At 35.2% G+C, this 22,328-nt stretch overlaps 2 protein-coding genes across 2 annotated transcripts in view; one reads left to right on the forward strand and one right to left on the reverse strand.

Moving 5' to 3' along the window:
• Window positions 1-22,328, reverse strand: part of LOC149539875 (protein PSK SIMULATOR 1-like) — a 139,451-nt gene that overhangs the window by 69,682 nt on the left and 47,441 nt on the right. Inside the window, exons 5-6 of the mRNA XM_089801078.1 lie at window positions 3,019-3,112; window positions 1,715-1,812 (exon numbers count right to left, since the gene is read on the reverse strand). Coding sequence (XP_089657204.1) covers window positions 1,715-1,812; window positions 3,019-3,112 — 192 coding nt within the window. The remainder of the gene's footprint in view (window positions 1-1,714; window positions 1,813-3,018; window positions 3,113-22,328) is intronic.
• LOC149539877 (uncharacterized) lies at window positions 19,050-21,941 on the forward strand. The gene is made up of 5 exons (XM_089800273.1): window positions 19,050-19,114; window positions 19,207-20,460; window positions 20,618-20,782; window positions 20,905-21,228; window positions 21,887-21,941. Exons 2-5 carry the CDS (start codon window positions 20,378-20,380, stop codon window positions 21,939-21,941), a joined length of 627 nt encoding a protein of 208 aa, XP_089656399.1. The 5' UTR covers window positions 19,050-19,114; window positions 19,207-20,377.

Raw genomic sequence — 22,328 nt, forward strand, 5'->3', positions numbered from 1 at the left:
AGAGAGAAGTATGAGGTGAAAACCCTTTGTTCCACCCTCTAGTAGCAGCTAAGGTAGTCCACCCTCTGACTTGGTTCATAGTGGATATCATGTGAGTTACTACATGATGTTGTTGTAATTATTTCATGAAAGATAACGATCTTTCATTGATGTATATATTTAGAGGGGAGTTATTGAAAGGTGACGATCTTATCAATAACTAGACCTGTTATCATAACAGACTACATTAAGTTGTTGTTCCGATGTGCTTGAAGTTATGATATCGAACATAAGGTAACTTTTGTAAGGTGACGATCTTATCAATAGTAGACCTATCTCCTAAAACTAAAATGTGTTGGAGCAAGTGTTATCTTGGTTGTTCGGGCTGGATTTCACTGGACACCTTGATAACCAACTTATCATGGTTCTTCGAGCTGGATTTTGCCAGACACCATGAAAGTTGTTATGGTTCTTCGGGCCGGATATTGTCGGACACCATAACTTAGATCTATTATAGACCAACTTAAGGTGGTATTTAAACTTATATTAAAGTTATAGTAATTGCTCAATTTCCCTCCTTGCTAAAAGAAAAAGTATTGAGAAATTTAGTCTCATTATGAATCGTAGCGAATTCCATATATAATATATGTGTGTGTTGATGAATTTATATTAATATCCTTAAATATGCCATTCTAGAAATATCATACTAAGATGATATCTCTTCATATACTCAAGAACATAATATGTTCTATATCAATCCTTCCTAACTAAGAGCGAGTGTTAAGTTTGTAGTTATAGTCAGATTGATATGATAATAAGTTTCATTATTGATGATAATATAAATATTCCTTTATGCATATATATATATATATATATATATATATATATATATATATAATAATGTATATATTATACATATGGTTAGTTATATTATTTTATGCTAACTAATGATGTTTAAACTCATACTTATGTGAGATCCAAATCTACATTTGGAAAATATCTATAACAACGGCAATATAATTACATTTGCAGACACGATCCATGTTACTTAACAACATGCACACAGGAGTATTATATATATGCAGAGAAACTGAAGTTCAATTTTAAAAAAATGTATTTAGCACCTAAACCTTAATAATGTATATATTATACATATGGTTAGTTATATTATTTTATGCTAACTAAGGATGTTTAAACCTTGGAGACATGTCTCCTTCTCTCATACTTATGTGAGATCCAAATCTACATTTGGAAAATATCTATAACAATGGCAATATAATTACATTTGCAGACACGATCCATGTTACTTAACAACATGCACACAGGAGTATTATATATATGCAGAGAAACTGAAGTTTAATTTTTTTTAAATGTATTTAGCACCTAAAAAACAGCACCAATCTGAACAACAAAGTGTTGAGCGGAATTGCACAACAAGAAATAAACATTGCCATATGGAAACAAGAAATAAAATTACGAAAAATAACTTCTTGTGGAAGGTGAATCATAAAATGAATGCATACGTTGCTAAATGCAAGAGAACCAGATTTTGCCAGAAACTCTTGCCACACTCAAACCAAACCTAATTGTCCTAAAATCGACAATAAAAAAAATTTCTAGAGGAAAGAGTTACGACCCTGACAGTTCTGTAAACAAAACAAGGATTTAATTTGTCTGTACTTAGTTTAGACAGCTGATTGGCCAATACTAATACAAGTGAGATAGGGATGATAACCTCTTCCAAAAATTTTGACCACAACGATTTTTTCTTCAAATTCTTTACATGCTTTTTTTGGCTTTTTAGTTCACTCCTTAAGATTCCAAGGCCTTCTCCTGCAGATTCAAGAAAACTGTGTCAGGTTCAGTACCATTGGATATACTCCTCAATGACATGAAGGGATATCTCATGGGAGTCAACAAACAATAACCATTTGCTGGAAACTTGTAACTCTATTGCAAAGGAGGATAAGCTTCAACCTGGACATCTTTGAAAAAAATAAAAGCATTTTATAAGGCAATCATGCAACAAGTACATTCCAGACACAAGAAAATATAACTCCAAGATAGGATAAGATTGCAATAAATGGTCATACTTAATTCACACAGCATACACTATTAGATTCCAGAATTGATGACAAATGGATCATGTAATTGAATCCCATCATTGTAAGATTTTGAAACATTCACGTACTTGAACAACAGTGGTGTTTGATATGACACCCCTTCAATAAGAAAAATATATTCTGGACAATATTAATCAAAAGTTTGAAAACATTAAAATTTCTTATTTGAAATGGCACTCCTTCAATAAAGGAAATGGCATACCAAATAATATTAGTAAAATACACTGCAGTGTCCTTACATCTGTGAAGACATCAGTGCATATAGATTTAAATGATCTTCAAGGAAATTGGTCTGCTACAATATAGTCTACAGTATATCACCGTCCATTTTATGATCACCACATATCTCAGACTTCAATGTGAATTTAAATCCACAGTTTGATACCGACAATGATATCATACATTAAGTTGGACAAATAAATATATATATATTTATTGAATACTAATTGTTTCAAAATCTATTTATATAGGACTTCATCATTTCAGTTCTAAGAGCAAAGAACCTTTGAAATAATTACTGGAGTAATATTCAAGTCTTGATGATAAATCTGATCTCAAAATTTAAGGAGGACAATGTGCAGCTCCTGTTTTCAAAACTTTAGGAAAGCTCTCTGCTCTAATGTACTCCTAAAACCTAGACAATTATTAATACTAACTTGGTTCCTATATATACATACTATATTATTTATCCTTGTGAGAGTTTGCATGTAATCAAAATGCTTGAAGATGATCTAGGCCTATCTTATTGATCTTGGAGGTATGAGCAAATGACTCGTCAAATACCTATCTTACAACAAGTTTTTTGTTATGCAACTAAATAATACTATGAACTGGAAACGAAAAACCATTCAATGGTTAACCCAAAGATCAACAGAATAGTTTAACATATGAAACTACTTCAAAGGTAGATCTGCACCTCTCTCAGGCTCATTTGATGATTCATCCTCTTGAAGTTTCCTTCGGTAATCTTGATCAAATCTATCCAAAGCATGTAACTCATGATACAATTCCTGTGGATCGCAAGTAAAATATTAATATTCTACAAAGAGCTTAATAACAAGTCATTTGAATGAATTCGAGTAACTTAAAAATATAGTTGCTCATTTATCCAAGAATCGGGGAAAATGTTGAAAGGGAAAATATTTACTAAATGAAAATAGAAGATAACCACATGAACACCAATAATGAAGTATGCAATAACATAAGTTAATTGTTGATAAACCAATTAAGCTGTATCACATCTAAGGCTAAGATCATTAAAGAATGAAAACTATGAATCAAAAATCTTAGCTCTTTGTAATAAAAAAAGATTAATGAAAAATAACCTACTAATGGGCAAGTTAAGTGTTGAAATGTATGCATGTTCTTTACCAAATGAACACCAATAATGAAGTATGCAATAACATAAGTTAATTGTTGATAAACCAATTAAGCTGTATCACATCTAAGGCTAAGATCATTAAAGAATGAAAACTATGAATCAAAAATCTTAGCTCTTTGTAATAAAAAAAGATTAATGAAAAATAACCTACTAATGGGCAAGTTAAGTGTTGAAATGTATGCATGTTCTTTACCAAATGAACACCAATAATGAAGTATGCAATAACATAAGTTAATTGTTGATAAACCAATTAAGCTGTATCACATCTAAGGCTAAGATCATTAAAGAATGAAAACTATGAATCAAAAATCTTAGCTCTTTGTAATAAAAAAAGATTAATGAAAAATAACCTACTAATGGGCAAGTTAAGTGTTGAAATGTATGCATGTTCTTTACCAAATGAACACCAATAATGAAGTATGCAATAACATAAGTTAATTGTTGATAAACCAATTAAGCTGTATCACATCTAAGGCTAAGATCATTAAAGAATGAAAACTATGAATCAAAAATCTTAGCTCTTTGTAATAAAAAAAGATTAATGAAAAATAACATACTAATGGGCAAGTCATTTGATAAACTAACCAAGCTATATAACATGTGAGGCTAACATCGTTAATGAATAAAAACTATGAATCGAAGCTCTTAGGTCTTTGCAATAAAAAAAAGTGATAATATTAATTCACACAAGAACTCAAACAGAATATAAGTACCTACCAAACTCAAAGTCACATGCTCTTTTGTCTTAACCACATCAAACAAAGTGATATAGCGACAACGGTTAACTATATCTATTCAAATGGGTGTAGCATATTTTATTAAATGTTTTAATCACATGATTTTGTTTATCCTTGAATAGTGTTATATATAGTGTTGGTGATCCCTTGTTGTTTTGTATTTCTTTTCTTTTCTTCTTCCCCTTTGTGCTGCCAATTTAGGTTTCTCTTCCTAAACCTTTCTATTGTAAATTGTTGTACTCTTGAGCATTGTTAACTTGCTTTTGGTCATGGGCAAAAAATTTCTTTCTTACTTTCTAAATTTATGTGCATCTTTGTTCTCTTAGAGGTTCCCTTTAACTAAACACTTCATTCTTTTGTAAGATTTCTTGTATATCCTTTATAATTCAAATATGCATGATGCAAACAAGCATAAGGCATGTACACTGCAATATTTTAGGTTCAGATGAACATGTAAAGGCTGAACAGATTTCCTTGTTGTAGTTCCATATAAGATTGAAATCATATGCCTTGCTTCCCATTAATTTAAATTTTAGGTAAGGGGTTGTTATACAGCTCCTTACCTTCAGTATCACGTGTGCATTGAGTCAGTATGCTTCCATTGATCTCACATTGAGACTTTACTAACATAGAATTTTATTCTTGCCTCTACAGATTTTACAACGATTTTATAAGTCATGTTGCACAAAGATCAAACTTATTTTGTTCCAAGCAGATATCTCATGTTGTAACTTGTGGGTATCAATCCTTTTAGTGAAAACGTGCATAATGTGGCCTTGTATTATGGTTGTATTCACCCACCAATCTGTGCTTTTTCCACTGGAATTGCATTGCTTACGCCACGTGTTTTCAATTAGAAATGGGCTCTTGGGTCATTTGATCGTAAAGGGATTTGTGGTCTGAGAGTAGTATTTTGTACTGAACTACTTACTGTAAGACTGGCCAGACACTCGAGGGAGATAATGATTTCAAGTTTTTCTACTATGTCCATTTGTTCTCCTATAGAACTATGCATACTGTTCGACTAACAGACAACTGGGGGGGTGAATCAATGGTCTCTAAAAGAATTCTTAAAATGATTAACACTTTAAGTTCTATGCCTTCACACAAATCACAATTTTTGTCCCCTTAAACAAATGAAATAGATTGTATTAGACCACTGGTTTATTGAATAACAACACCAAGCAGCAAAAAGAACAAAAGTCACACATATGAGACTGAACACAAGAATTTAAGAAGAAACCCATTAAAGAGTGAAAAACCACTATGAAAGGTGTCTTTATTAGCTCTCACTGACCAAAACTTCACTGCTTACAAGTTTGCCTCACTGGCATAAGATCTCACTGATCAAACCCTCATTGGGAACCTCACTGTCTACAATTAGGGAACCAACTCATTATTAAAAACCTTAAAGAACAATTTCTAATGTAGAGGGTTACTCTGTTTCTGTACAAATCAATGATCTCTCTGCCTTTATCTGCAAAACAAACTGAATACAACCAATCTGCTCATACAAAACATTTGTCACACACACTCCTATCATGTCAATCGATTCTTCACAAGGATTTCTCAATGATGATTATTAAAACCTCAATCAATAAACACTGACATTGAATAATCTAAAATAAAGCTTCCTTTTACAACAATGCAACCTTCAGATTTTCCAATGACAAACTTTTTATACTGCCCGTGCTTTGTCAGAAACTCCCCTATCACCAAATCCACATCTGCTGTATATATCTGCTGTGGATAAATCTTTTTAATAGCAATTATGCTCCTAGTTTATGCAGAAAAAGTCTCATCATTTTTAATACATTCAGTCAGTCACATTTCTGAATTTTCTTCACGGCTAGATCCGCATTGTATAATAATATATTTGTTCAGATCTTTTATCTGGTTTCTACAATATATCTGTATAGATTTTTCTCTTAATACCTCTGCATCATACTCTCATCAATTTGCACAGAAAACTCATCCTATCTTTTATTTCACCATTGGGCTCTTGAAATGTTTGTTATTTATAAAACTAAACAGACACTTACCCAGCAAGCTTCTTTTTTTTTTTTTGACATAGTAACTAATCGTTGGTATTTTTTAAAATATGAAAAATACTATACCTGCATATTTTAGTGAACAAATACCAAACTTTGAAATACACAATTAGTAATATTGCTATAAATATTCACTGTGCATTACTAAGTCAAACAAATAAAGTTACAGTCATTTTGTTATGCTCCTGTCATCATTATTTTGTTCCCCTCGGCTTACTGTTCTGCTCTAGTTGCTTACCATTCTGCCCAACGCCATGAAGATGGAATAAAACATATTTATAATTAACTGAAAACTCTTGAGAATGAAGCCCAACCTATCTTTTATGCATTCAAACCTTATGAACACGTGTTAATCAACATATGCAATACATTTTGACATGTATCCAACTCATGGCTAATCATTTGACTGCAACTACACTGCTCACCAAAAAGTCTTCACTGGATACATTCTTCTGCAACTTTTCTGTTCACAGAACATGAACCTAAATTCACCTCCCTTCGTAAATTCATACAACACTATACCAAAACCAAAAAACTGTCATGATTACCATGTATACACATATGTAAACACATATGTACACATCCTCTCCACATCATCTCAATTGTTTCCAATACCAACATTGTTATAAATGTGCTGACTATCTTCCTTAGCATCCAACTCCCCTTTGACAATGCATGCTTGACCTAGTTGACATCAATGCCAACTCTCTGCCAACTTGCCAGTCATGCCAATGATCTCCCACTTTTGACATCAATGTCCAAAGGATGAAAGTGAGAACTGATAAACCAATGCCAACAAAAAATCAAAGCAAACAAATTCCTCCTGTGTGAATGCCTTAGGCTGCACAGAGATCTTCATGTTAACCTAGTGCAATAGCCATCATCCTGCACTTCTGGTATTACAGATATGTTGCACACATTTTCTTACACAACAGCCTGCTAACAAAATAGTCTGCACTTCTTTTCAGAAATATCTGCACTGCTGCATATGAACACACTACACGGATCAATCAAAGAAGACAACTGTCTGTGCATATTCAACAACCAGTCCTCAAGTGACACATCAATATGACCTGCAGTCCACCAGAACCAAAACTATCCCACATGTTATCATTCACAACCAAATTCAATGAATTACTGTACTCATCATCAAAACAGTGGTGTTTTCTCATTATGTAAGTATATAAATTTTTACACACAACGTAGCTATGGTCTTCATCAATCTTCTATCATGCCAAGACAATCACATACTGATGATCCCCTCAAGCTGTGCAAAATTACCTTTCACCTTCATTGCATTGTTCACTTTACATCTCACTGATTCAAATTCTTCTTAACTGTATTTATTGTATTCTCCCTTAATTCTAGTGCAATAAAACTGTGTCAAAACAGAAAAACTTTAGCAACACAATCATTTAACCTAGACCATTTCTCCCTTCACATGGATATCACTATTTTAAGACAAACATGACACATCCTTGTTTTGACTAGAGCTTGGCTTCTGTTCACCATTATGATCTCTGCTTCATCTCAACATGGCAGTGCTTTCCCAAAAGTTTCTAAAGTCCTTTCACTGAATCCATTTTATGCAGACCTACAATTATTGCATGACATAAGACCACATTTCCCTAAGGCATTTTGAATAACATTTCACATTCTATGCCTATGCTTCCATGCTGTCATTATTTGCCAAATCCACTCAGCATCTATGGATTCCAATCCTTCCAACAAACTCAGTTTTCATATATCAAGTCAATCACTTTATGTGGGTTCTCAATGCATTTGCAATTACAACATCTGATAAACATCTTCACTATAAATTACTAGGCCAAACAAATAAAGTTACTGTCGTTTTGTTCTGCTCTTGATGTCATTATTTTATTTTTGTGCTTACTGTTCTGCTCTTGTCATCATTATGATGTTCCTATTACTTACTATTCTGCTCCTGTCGCTTACTGTCCTGCTCCTGATGCCATGAAGACAGAATCAAGTATATTAACTGATAACTCTTGAGGATGAAGCCCAAGTTATCTTTTATGCATTGGAACCTTATGAAAACATGTTGATCAACATATGCAATACATTTTGACATGTATCAAAATCATGGATTTGACTGCATGTACACTACTCCAAAAAGTTGTAATGTCCCCACTTTAGCAGTCGACTAAGTGTGTGTACGTTAGCCTAGTTCTACATAGTCCTGAGAGCTAACAAAGGGTTTAAAGGGATCTTAGAGTGTTTTGACCTAGTCATCTCCAGTTTGGGCCAAAACGGGGTTGATTTACTTAGTCTCAAGCATACTTACAATTTTTAGCATGTCAGCAAGACACATGGGAGACTAGTTTTGGTGATTGAATTTGATACTACTTGGCGAGAGCTTTCCGACGAACTATCACTCATGCTATTCGGAGTCCGATAGCTAATATATTTTAATGTCTGAAGTATTATTAAAGTAACATTTAATTTAGTTGTAAAATATTAATGTGTTACTTTAATATTAAATTTTATGGGAATGTGTGCAAATCAAAATGGGGTGCCTAAGGGAGACATAAGTGATTATTTTAATATGTTTTATATTGCACATCTTTTATCCCACATTGCTCATGTGAGTTGAATTGACTCTTGGAGAAAGAATAAAAGAGAGCGTTAGTGGCTCAATTCAGCAGGTTGAATATGAGAAGAAAATTGATGTGCGAGTTGTAGATCCATTCTTGGCATTAGAGGACATCTATCCTCTCTTGTGACATTCTAGACGTCATTCCTTAAGGGTTTGGCCTTTCAAATTCATTACTATCAATTTCATTAACAGGCAGATTGGGCACATTTCTAGCTACAGGAAAATTGGGTGTTTACTCATATCATTCTCACTTCTTGTCCGATGCTTATGCCATTGTGAAGGGATGATTTTATGAGGGTCTTGGACTGATTGAAGGCAGATTTTACTGTAGCATGGCACTATTCATATTACTGTAGCAGCAAGATGAGAAGTCATTACTAGAATATTATGTTATAATACTGAAGTAATTAGTGAGTTGAAAAGTCTGCTATGTATTTGATTTAATTAGTTTGAAAATTAATATTCTTTCAGCAATAGTTCAATCTTCAGTTTGCATATTATTATAAATTTCTTCTTGTTCATGTTATGTGGTTTCAAATCTATACAAAGACATAAAAACAAACAAACATTTTATTTCTAGAGTCATAAAGGGTTTTAAACCTTTAACGGAGAAATTAGGAATTGGATGCAAATTATTTGACTAAATTCCTATCAGCAGTGGGTTCAGTTTTTGGGCATTTCTAAGGTGTCCATTACAAAAGTCTTCACAAATACAATCTTCTGCTACTTTGTTGTTCATAGAACATGAACTTAAAGTCACCTTGCTTCATAAATACAAACAACACTACCAAGAAAGGAAAGGAAAAAACCTGTCATTATGATTCCCATGTATACAGATATAAACATTATGTACTTGTATCATAAACCTCCTGTCCTTATCATCTCAATTGTTTCCAATACCAACATTGTCATGAATGTGCTGACTATCTTCATTAGAACTAACTCCCCATATGATTCCCATGTATATAGATATAAAAATTATGTACTTGTATCATAAACCTCCTGTCCTTATCATCTCAATTGTTTCCAATACCAACATTGTCATGAATGTGCTGACTATCTTCATTAGAATCTAACTCCCCGTTTGACAATGCATACTTCACTGAGTTGACATCAATGCCAACATCTCTCTTAACTTTCCAATCATACTAAAAGTAAACAAGCTTTTTTCTAAGACTATATCTATCATGCCTAAAGTGTAGGTGAGATCCATGAACCTGTTTGCAGTTTCTTATGATGAAACTTGTGCTGCCTTTGTCTTCCTCTAGGTATCTGATTGTAGTGAAATCTCCCATTTAATGTGTAAAATATGTTTAATAACACAGCACTATTTATTAATTGTTCTAGCACCATAACTGTGCTATATATTGGCAACACAGAACTGCAAATTGTGTTCTATAGAACTATAAAGTAAAAAGAAACCTCACCAGTGAATCAACTCTGAGATGGGAACTACGTCTGAGGTTCCAGAAGATGAGAAGCTTGGATTCTTAAGAGTAGTGCATCGATTTTCTTTTGTATAGACCTTTGAAATGTGGCTTCTTCAAAATTCAACTATCCTAATCTGATTGTTCATTTAAAAGGACCAATATAATCCTTGATTCTACTGTGTAATAGGTGTTGGACCCTGTCTCGCTTATATTCCAAGATAATTGTATGATTATTCTGTGAAAAGTAAAGAATGAAGGATCTGTTATAGCCAAATCCTCCCGTGTCATTGTTTACAATCTTGGGTATCTAGATACATATAGCTTTTGAAGGATTGGGCCTCATTTATGGGATTCATTTAAGAGAAACTCTTGTGAATATTTTTCAAATTTCTTTTGTGCACCTGTTACCTATTAGCTCCCTTCAGAATAAAATAGGAGTTGAAAATTAGTGCCGTACGATCAACCTTGCAGACCTTTGGACTAGTGCTGTTGCCCTTTCGGACTTGGTTGTGGCTTTATAAAATTATATAAGTTTGATTGGTGTTTACTTTGGAGGGACATTTGTTACTTTTATGAGATGGTATACTATCATTTTATACTTCAACTAAAGGATTCATTATGGGCACCTGAGTAGTTGTCATATTTTCTGTCTTGCCTTATCTTGTATAACCTCTATTGAACTTATTGTGTTCAGCTCACTACTGCAACAGATTACTTCTGTTCTTGCTCTGAGCTGAGGTTCGCTTCATGGCCATCTTACACAGGTCTTTTAGATTGTTGGCTTGCTAAGTAGGGCAAGATCTAGCTAAATGACCATCTTTGTGGAAGACCTGACATCTCAAGGGAACATTCTCATAATCTGTCAGTTGTTGCTATTGTAACCCTTGAAGACTTGTGATCATTCTATCGCAAATTAGAACCTAATTTTTCATGGCTCAAGGCTTATGGATAATATGACTGTATCATCTTTTACAATGCTTGCTACTGTCAGTATTCACCTGGCATGAGTGATAGTTGAACCAAAACAAGAACTGCACTCAGTTGGTTTAAAGGCAGGGTCCAATGATTCATGAAGAAAAAAGATTTGTCAAAAAACCAACGCCCTCCCTAAAATATCTTTCTTTCTCCTGTTTTGATGCGAAGAGCTCATGCGCGTTTTGAGTATAAGCAATGTTCTCATCACACCCATAGGCTCCCAGTTATCCAGGATGCATGCTTTAAGTATTGGAGGCCCTAGGTTTTCTTATGTTCATGGATAGCATGTAATTTTTATTGTGATTCAGATGCACCTTGCTGTCAAAAGATAGGGTCCAGTGTTACCACAGTTATGGTAGTACTCCCATAAAGTGATAGATCAGGAATATTTACTTCAGGATCTATAGTCTTTGTTCCATTTCCTCAATGATAGAAGCTGCCATTCGTTATACATCCCATTTTGAGGAAGCAACTGTTTTCTTTTTTACTATTTTTACAACTTTAAGGCTATATCTAATAAATTGAATAAGTGAATTAGTAATAAAGATGAGAATGCATACCAGATACAAGAGTGAATTATGTCTTTATCACAAATAAAAATAATGCAGAAGAAGACAAAAGATGATCAACCAGGGATCGGAGTTGATCTGATAGATAATACTACTTTCCTTGACAATACACAATATATTTGAAGTACCCAACAACTGCCAAGGGGAATACAACCATCAAACAACCAATGCTTAAAACTACCAAAAGCTGACAATTAATAGATAGTCGGATAACCAATACTATCAGAGCGTGTACACTAACAACATAATCCTCCCATCCCCCAAAAGAAAAAGTCATCTTCCTAATGACAAGTAAACATCAAGTAACACTGGGGAAGACTGATAACAATAGTGCAGACAATGACTTGTACTTTGCAGACTCAAACTCAGACAATGCTTGGAAAATCTAATGTGTGATGGAAATTTGGAGGCAATGCCCCTAGCAAAGTCAAGGGAGAGTGCCCCTTTCAGGGGTCTAGGGATGGCACCCTTACTAGGTTCAAGGGGTAGCACCCCTCACAGGGTCCCAGGATGGTGCCCATTGCATGCTCCTTATCCAATATAATGCAGGGTCAAGGGCAAATGCCCCTACCACCAAGCACAAATTATGACCTTCAAAACACATAGAACTCCATGATGCACATCATTTTCACGACCTTTAAAGAGGGAAAAAGCAATTCTAACAAAGACAAAAAAAGGAAAGATTTTGGAGTTTTTTGCCCATGTATGATGTTGACCAGGGAACTACGTTGCTATTTAATGGTTGATTGTTGTGCAATGAAGGTAATGATGAATGATGTCGTACTATGAAGAAATACTATCTACAGCACATGCATTGAAGGAAAACAATGGAGGGTGATGGTGATTGTCATACATTGGAGATGCATACGGCTTGTGATTGGATGATGTGATGTCCTCTTTGTCAAATAGAATACCAAAGTTGCCAATAGGATTTCATTTCCTGTTGTCATTCAACATTTAAATTTGCAATATGTGAATTGTAGCTACCTTTTGCCTTTGTACAACATATAAGAAGTGCGGTCTTTCCTTATAATAATGAATTGGTCATGCTTTATACTTATAAGTCAATATTTTAATGTTTTTCAATTTTTCTTTTTTCTTTGTTACTTTCTATTTTATTTTTTTTATTTTTCTATAATTGCTCTTGGTACTCTCAAATGTACCATACGTAATTTTGCATTCTTTAATCAATTTCTCTTTGCTCATAGTTTAGATTCAAGAAAATTACAAAGCGGAGGAAATACTTCATAATTCTCCTTTTGCCAATGAAATAGGCCTTCAAGAGAATTTGTTTCATCCTCTAAACATGATTGTAATTCTCCACCGAGAAAATTTGTTTCATCATTTGGTTCCATGAGACTTTAATTCTCCATCCATTCTTCCCCTAAGTATAGATCTAACGAACCCGAGTAAATTGTTTCCTCACTAATAGGTTGGGTCTCTGATTCAATTAGTTATATCCAAACCTTGTTTCCAATGGAGATTGAATTCTTTTTCCATTGTGATTGGCTTTAGTTGCAACCAACCATAATCTCCTGAGTAATGCATTGTATGCTTTCTTTTTCAATGGGATTGACACATAATTCAAGAGGAATCGTTGGGTCTCAGTAGTTACCTTTCTTTATCAATGTCCCCAATGACTTGATTTTGTGCTAGTTAGCGCCTAATAATTGGAATGTCAATGCCCCAGGGTTAGTTTCCCGAGGCACTTGTGTGTATTTAACACAATACGTTGACTTTTGAGCCTCCATCAATGATGGTATTTGTTGGGTTCTTTCCCATGATCTCTATACAACTAGTTTCTTCCTAGTGTTCATCATTGGTAGAATTGAGTCATTACTTATTCACCCTCAAGTGGTGACTCTACTGTGATGTCTTTATTAGGGTCTTCCTATCATCGACTTCAATCATCGTCGACCTTATTGGAAATTGCCACTATCATTTGTGGCATGGATTTAAGAAGGCTTCTCGCCTTGATTGCTATGCTTATTTCTAGCACCTACCATACTATGTTCTTCTCTGACTCTGATCACAATGAAATACTTGCATGTTCGTTGGAGATTGTCCATTCTTTAGCCATCACTTGTTCTATTTTTGCTTTGGCTTCCTAGAATCATTCCTTCTAAATAGGAAGGTTTGGGAATACCGCCACCTTCTTCATCCATGCTCTAGTGCTTCATGAAATATAGCATGAAATATGATGACATATTGGTTGGTCGTGAAATATAGCATCATCATCATGAAGCAATTTCAACTTTTCTTCAAGGGCCTCCTTTAATCTCTCCCATGTAGTTATGGAGGCTTGGTTAATTTTTGTATCTCAGTCAATCACTAAACCTTGCAAGGTGGCTAGAAAAAATCATAGCCAAATTGTTGTTTCATCTTGTCCATTTGCTATCCAAATTGTTTTATAATTCTTCGTGCCTAATGGGATGCTCTTGCTTATAACTTAGCCAAGTTTTTTTTCTCCACTAAGGCTTGTCATGGTTTTATTCTGCTGCATACCTAGCACATAGAAGCTTCTTTTTCACAAGTGTGGTTTCAATGTTTCGGTGCTTATGTACAACCCTTTGCCACAAAGAAATCCTCAACTCTTCCCCTGGTTTCAGCCCTCTATGCACTTGTTTCTCCATCAGATTTTCTTTTACACACCCTTTGCTCTACTTCTCCAATTGACAACTGTTCAATGCCTTGAAGGCTACTTCCATGCAATGCTCTAAAGGAATGCAACTTCATCTCCTAACCTCACTCATCTAGTAAAGGCTAACTTTTCAAATTGACAGCCTTCTCAGAAGAAGCTCCAACTTGGCAATTGTTTGGTTGTACTTTTGTCAAGTGTTCCTCATAATCTTCTCCTTCATTCCATTCACTTGATGATCCTTAAAAATCGCTTGATCTCATGGTCTTCACCACCCTGTGGCCTCTTTACGCATTTACTCAGATAAAAGGGTATGAATTGCTCAAATCTAACCTTTAAGGCATTGACGCCTAATGTTTACTACAGTATCTAATAAATTCGATACATGAATTAATAATAAAATGACAAGGCATACCTGATCCAGAAGTAAAATATTTCTTTATTTGCACATAACATTATTATAGAAGAAGACCGGAGATGAACAGCCAATAATCAGAGTTGATTCAATTCAAATAAATCATACTAATTCCTTAATGATGCACAATATATTTAAAGGACCCTGATAGTTGCCAGAGGAACACAGGTATCAACCAACCGGTGCTTATAAATATCCAATGCCAACAATGAATACATAGTCAGATAACCAAGATTATTGAACATAACAATCGACATTGTATACTAACTAAAGACTGGAAATCCAAGCTGCTTAAGTCTTTTTGGCATGGAACTGCATAAACCTTCCACTCTCTCAACTGCTCAGTTTTGATTGATCTAGGGTTGCAACATTCCTGAAAGATTGCTAGTAGTCTTTTCAACAGAAGAGGACATGGCACCCTCAAGCACTTTGTGTTGAGGCATTTCAGCAGGGCTGGCTGTTGAAGGTAACAATAGTTGCAAAGGAAGAAAGGCTGACTATGCCTGTGGGAACATCATGCATCATATCTAAATCACAGTAGCATCTTATTACAAGCCAATACAACACATTACTTGATGATAAGATGTTATATTGGTTGGTTAATGAGACTAAAGAATACCATGCTTATGAGGAGTATCCTAATGATGAATGAATGAAGGATTTTAATAACGTCCACGAGGCCAAAGCAGCCTATGGGACCCGCCTGCTAACTACAACTTAATCCAGCTGTAACTCTTCGACTAACTCTTCTCTTCTTCCGTGCATGTTGATGATCAAGTTTTTCGTCTTGTACAACAGTTTTTCCACAAAGAGGTGGCTCAGCCTGCTGTTTTCCAACATCTCTGAGTACCCGGATCTGATGTCGCTGTACGTCGGGCATTCCATGACAAATTGATGTTCCATTTCAATGTCTCCCATTTCAAAGTGATGTGCAATGGCTGCTCAAATTCCTTTATAGGCTTTATTGGCTACATATGTTAATTTCAAATGTAGGCGACACAAGTGACTAGTTCTAGAGAATAGCAATAAAGTCAGCTAAAGTTTTATGATGAAGTGGATCTATTCTTAATCCTAAGTATGAACTTTAATACATCATATTTTCAAGCCAATTACAAAGCTCTTCTGAACACTTTCTCAAATTTTAAGATATTTTAAATAAATCTGTGAGCTTATTGCAGTGGCCAGATAAAGCATTTAAGGTAATATTGACCCACCACAGTATGACAAGCAAACAGAAGTACTTACTTGCAGTATTTGCTGTTAAGTTGAAATACACATAATCATGATACTAACCCCTGGATTAAAAAATCATCAGAAAACTTGCAGGACCATAGGTGCTCACAAGAAAAAAACTTGGGCGAATCACTCACAACTTTACTTGCTGGTGATTTTTGTAGACTCGGCCAGTTTTTTACATTTTGATTTTTGCAAAGATAACTCCCTAGAAGTCTTCAGTCCAAGCTAAAAATCACCCAACAATGGATAAATACATTCTGCAGCCACAAAAGAATCAAAACATTTGCTTTTTTTATTTTACATTGACTACATTTGGTACATTGGGAATTGATTTGGACAAACATGGAATGATTTTGGCAGCATTTGCTCTATATATATATATATATATATACACATATATACATACATACATACATACATACATATATGTATGTATGTATGTATGTAATATATATATATATGTATGTATGTATGTATGTATTATATATATACGTACATACATATATATATATACATACATACATATATATATTACCTTAAAAAATTAGCACTCGCCCTCTTTGTATCACATGTTTCTGAAAAACGTTGAGAGTCAGATCCGGAAACATTCCATGCCAATGTAATGGACTGGAAATTTTGTGTTGCAATTATTAAGCTCCCTCTTGTTTATTTTCAGTTTTTTGTTTAGTTTTTCCCTCTCATTCCAGGATTTTATTATTCTTTCTCTCTTAATGCTTTTCTGTTATTTACCAGCTAGCTAGATGCTAGAGTTAGCATTTTAGAATCTCTAAACTTTTTAATCAATGCAAGGATTTCAAGTTGAACTTTTTCTTTGAGATATAGCATCTACAAACCAGGACCTTTTTTGGAAGCACAGAACCCTTAAGTAACAAAGAGTTCAAAATTCAAATAATGAATCATTATTGTCTAAACAAAATCAAAGGCATCGACTGCCTCAAAAATCATCTTGAGTGATCCATGGAAAAGAAGTTCGACTCTGGTTAAGTAGAGCCCAATGTTGTACAAGAGTTTATGGGTCCTTTCTATTTATAAGGAAAGGCAGCAGAATAGGCAGCATGAGATGTAGACATAGCCCACCACTATGATGTATTGTGAAATTTGAATCTTGATATTTTTGGCCACTCTGACCACTCTGACCGTGAAACCATTATGATCATATGAGTGAATGTTTGAACTCAGGACGAAGTCAATACTAACAATTAAGAGTTTATGAAATATAATACCATAAGGTATGATGAAATTATGAATGATCAATGATAAATGATGTGTGATCAAGTATTTATTTGAATTTTTCTTGTATCTATAATATTATGAATGAATATAAAACTACTTAATCACTTAACGTCTCTAAAATAAATTTCGTGATTTAGTATGCATGTTTTTTAAGATTAATTCGTAACTATACCTACTTTTCCCTGTTTAGAAAATCTGCCCAAAGATGTCAAGCTTGAGTCAGCTAAGTTTTGTTGAGTCGTGAGTTTCTAAAACATTCCGTGAAACAAAATACTACATGATTGATATACCCAGCATGCAAATGACCATCAGAAACACCTATGCAATATCATACTAATGCAGAAAAATAGTGTCCCATGACTTAGCTCAAATGTGCTTGAGTATGCCAATTAAGCATTGACAAATATTCACATCCATCAATGTATGCAGTGTCAGCGTATGTGGAACATATGCTTCCAAGATTTGTATTTTAAGCACGATAATTATGCTTAAGCCTCAAACATATCACCTTTAACTGTTTAACATATTAACCATTCTAACCACTTCCAAAGGCTTTCTCAAACTGCAAATAATCTATAATGTAAAGAAGTTCTACCTTCAACTAAATCCAGTGTACAAGGAGCGCAAAATTGCTATTCTTATCAAAGATATTAATTTTATCAGTCTTTCTCCATGCATCTTTCTGTTTACAATTCATGAAGCTCCATTTGGTTGAGCATCATATCTACAAAGATTTTGCAGCTAGAAATATCTAATACTGAGAGGAAAACAGACAGAAAAATAGTAACAACATGGGCAAGTGCAAGATGTCTAATCTAGACATTATTAAAGATTTAAATACACAGATGTAATGTGTTGGAAGGATTTAATGGGAAACAAGAAACTGCAGGGGGGGGAATCAAGATCTTAAACTTTTACTTGCAAAACCAAAGTTACTGATTTCACACCTAATTCATCTCATATCTCAAATGTAACATAAAACTGTAATGCTGAAAACATAACATCCATGAAAGATTCAACACATATGATTTGGTAACCTAGAAACACTTCAATGTGAAGGTAAAACTGGGGTGTGGATGAAACCCACAAATCTTCACTGTTGCAACAATAAAGTTAACCTGTTAGGGTTATAGTGTTTGATCATAATATATGATCTACCCTATGTGGGTTCTATCCTATTAAAAGCTTCAAGACTGTCAAGTCCTACCCTATGTTCCCCGAGGACGTGTACCTGGCCTTAAACCCCCCGTTTCGGGGACGGGGACGTCCCGAGGACGGGGGGATGGGTATGGGATGTCCCCCAGCCATCCCCAAATTCCCTTTTTTTGCAGGGGACGTCCCCGAAACGTGGGGACGTGGGGGGGACAAAAGGGGGACGCCCAGCCGTCCCTGGTACGGAAAGGGGACATCTAGCCGTCCCCCGACCGTATCGGGTACGGCCGGCCGTCCCCCTTTTTTGCAAGCTCAAAACATTAAAAAAAAAAAACATAAAAAGAACATTTGTTGTGTCCTTTTTGGTCGGCTAGTGGGCCCCACTCCTCCAAAACCCTAAAATGTATATAACTCAACACATTTAAATTGTTTTAACCATTCTTTGGTTTTCATTTTATGTTGCAGCCGGCTGAAGTTTTCATTTTGCAAATAGAGGAGGTAATAGTTTTGCTTCCAAGAGCTTGACCAAGGGTTTGATCTTCTATTTTGTCCACCAAGTAAGTATAAAACTCTTTGTGCTTTCATCTATCATTTTTTTAATAAATTTGTAGCTTGCAAAGTCTGAATTTTTTTTTTTTCATTGTTTCAGCTCATATATCTATTCAATTGCATATTTAAACACAATGAGCAGCAGTGGGAGTACAAGTAGTAGTAGTGAAGAAGAAAATGTAGAGGTTGATGTTGTTAGTAGTGACACTAGGCAAAAACCCAATCCTAAAGCTGATTTGTTTAAATGCCCTTCCGACATTATGAAGAATTTTGCAAAGGGTCCTTTCAATAGGAAAAAACCTCTTCTCCAATATGTCACACCTAGGCCAACAGATAAAAAGAATTCGGGAGGGACTAGGGTGTGGGATTGTCATGTTTGTCTTGATGATTTTAGGGTCAGCTATACAAGAGTGAAGTCACATTTTTTAGGTGTTACATGCCAAGGAGTCAAAGCTTGTCCTAACCTAACCGATAAACAAAAATTAGAATGTCAAAGATTGCACTTAGAGGCTGAAATGGAAGGGCAAAATTTGACAGTGACATCACCATCCATTCCCTCACAATCATCTAGGCATATTTCATCCGCCATTGGTACTAGTGGCAGCCCTAGTGGGTCTAGAGGGAAGAGAAAGATAAGTAGTAGTGAAAAGGGCTCGGTGGAAAGTATGTTTAATGCACAGGCAAAGGAGAAGTGTGAGGCATCCATTGGTAGATTCTTTGTTGCTAATGGTATCCCATATAATGCAGCCCGTTCCACTTATTATAAACAAATGGTGAAAGATATTATGAGCATGAATTCCTCATTTGTGCCCCCCGGTGAGCATAAGCTACGAACCACTATCCTAGATGAAGAGTACTCAAAGGTTGCTTTATTATTTGAGGATATGAGACGCACTTGGGTTAGGACAGGCTGCTCTATTGTGATGGATGGGTGGACCGATGTTAGACATCGGCCACTCATCAATATCATTGTCACATCCCCTGCTGGCTCTTATTTTTTGAGAGCCATAGATTGCTCAGGAAAGAAGAAGGATGCAGATTTTCAATTCACCATTTTGCGAGATGCCATAGAGGAGATTGGGCCCTCTAATGTTATACAGGTTATCACAGATTCTGCACCTATGTGCAAATCAGCAGGTTTGATGATAGAGGGTGCTTATAGGCACATATTTTGGACCCCTTGTTGTGTTCATTCCTTAAACAATGCATTGAAGGACATAGGAAAGATTGAATAGGTGAAGCAAACGGTGCTAGAAGCTAGAGAAGTGCAAATGTTTATTTGCAACCACCACACTTCACTTGCTCTATTCAGGTCCTTCTCTAAGAAGGAGTTCCTCAAACCAGCCGAGACAAGGTATGTCAATTATAATTATAGTTTACTTTTAGTTTGTTTTAACTTTAAGTTATTTAAAAAAATTATTTATAGGTTTACTTACATGTGATGCTTTTTGTTTTAAATTTTAATCATTAATGTTTAAGTTTAAATTTTTAATTTTTAATTGTTGCTATAGGTATTGCACATATTTCATCTTGATGGAGAGGATGATTGAGGTGTATGAGGCCCTTCAATTGATGGTGGTGAATCCAGAGTGGGGACGATGGTCTCATTCTAAGTCCACTGAAGGAAAAGCGGTGAGGCAAAGGATCCTTGATGAGAGTTGGTGGTCCACAATGAAGTAAGTTGTTGGGTTTTTTAATTTACTATTAGTCTTTTGCTTGCTGATTTTCCTACTAATAATCTTAAAATTCTTAAAATTCTAATTCTGATTTTTTTTTTTTTGGCATTTTGATCTTGCAGATACATTTGCTCTGTCATAGCACCCATTGTTGATGTCATTAGATATGTTGATACTGATGCTCCTAATTTAGGAGAGATCTATGAGACTATTGACAGCATGTTGGGTAAGATGAAGAGAATTGTTGCGGCAAAGGATCCTACATTGGGCTTTTATGAGGAGCATATTAGGCCTATTGTGACTCGGAGGTGGAACATAATGAATACCCCGCTTCATATGGCAGCATTTGCTCTAAATCCCAAATGGTATGCACAGTTGGGTGGAAGGGACCTCCCATGTGATGATCCTAAGGTTTCGGATGGCTTCACAAAAGCAATTGATAAGATGTATTCAGCTCAAGATGCCTCTACTCTTCGTGCACAGTTCCTTGACTTCACCAACCTTCGTGGCCCAAACTTGGGTAAGCCACAAGCAAGGTTGAATAGAGTTTTTTTGGCACAGAGAGATCCTATTGGATGGTGGACTTGGCATGGGAGAGATACACCTAAGTTAAAGATACTTGCCGGTCGCCTCCTTTCATAGGTTGCTAGTTCTTCAGCTGCAGAGAGGAACTGATCCACATATTCATATATCCACTCTATCAAGAGGAATAGACTTACCTCTAAAAGAGCGGAGAAGCTAGTGACAGTGCATCATGCTCTTCGACTTGCCGATCGCCAGACTCCAGAGTATAGGCAGACACCAGCTTTGTGATGGGATGTTGAGCCTGAGGATGTGGCCCAGATAGATGAGGATGACATAGCACCAGGACTGGTTGGGGTTCCATTAGATGAGACTACACTTCCTGTGGAGGATGACAGTGAGGAGGATTCTGATTTTGATGCCATGGATTAGTAGAGGCAGAATAGGAGCAGCAGTCTGCTTCATTTTCTATATTTTGCTTTTTATGTTGAACTTGAACATGATTATGATACATTGATTATATGATACTTATTACTTTATGGCAGCCTATAGCTTTGGGCATATTTTGATTTTGATTTTCAGATTTATGATTTATCGTGCTTATCATTATGAGTCTTATGATATTGACAATGGTTAATAACTTAATGTTCATTGTTCAGTGTTCTCTGATATTGTATTGATATGCATTTTGAGAATTGGATACTAAAATACTAAATAGTAAAATACTAAAATCGGATATTATTTCATAGATGGCATTCAAATGTTGTATGTTATGGTTCTATAATGTTTAAATGACATGCTTTGTGCTTAGTTTCATATGAACGACATGTGTATTTACAAATTTCAATGTTTATACTATATTTTAAAATTTTCCTATATATATAGTTGTCCCCGTCCCCCCGTCCCCAAAATCGCCAAAAAAATTTGCCGTCCCGGAAACCCGTCCCGCCGTCCCCCACTGTCCCCGTACCGAAAACTTGGGGGAACATAGGTCCTACCCTATTAAAGGATTTTACACTTACAA

The sequence above is a fragment of the Cupressus sempervirens genome, chromosome 9, assembly GCF_028749045.1.
Source record: "Cupressus sempervirens isolate cs-2001-9-10 chromosome 9, ASM2874904v1, whole genome shotgun sequence".
Lineage (NCBI taxonomy): Eukaryota > Viridiplantae > Streptophyta > Pinopsida > Cupressales > Cupressaceae > Cupressus > Cupressus sempervirens.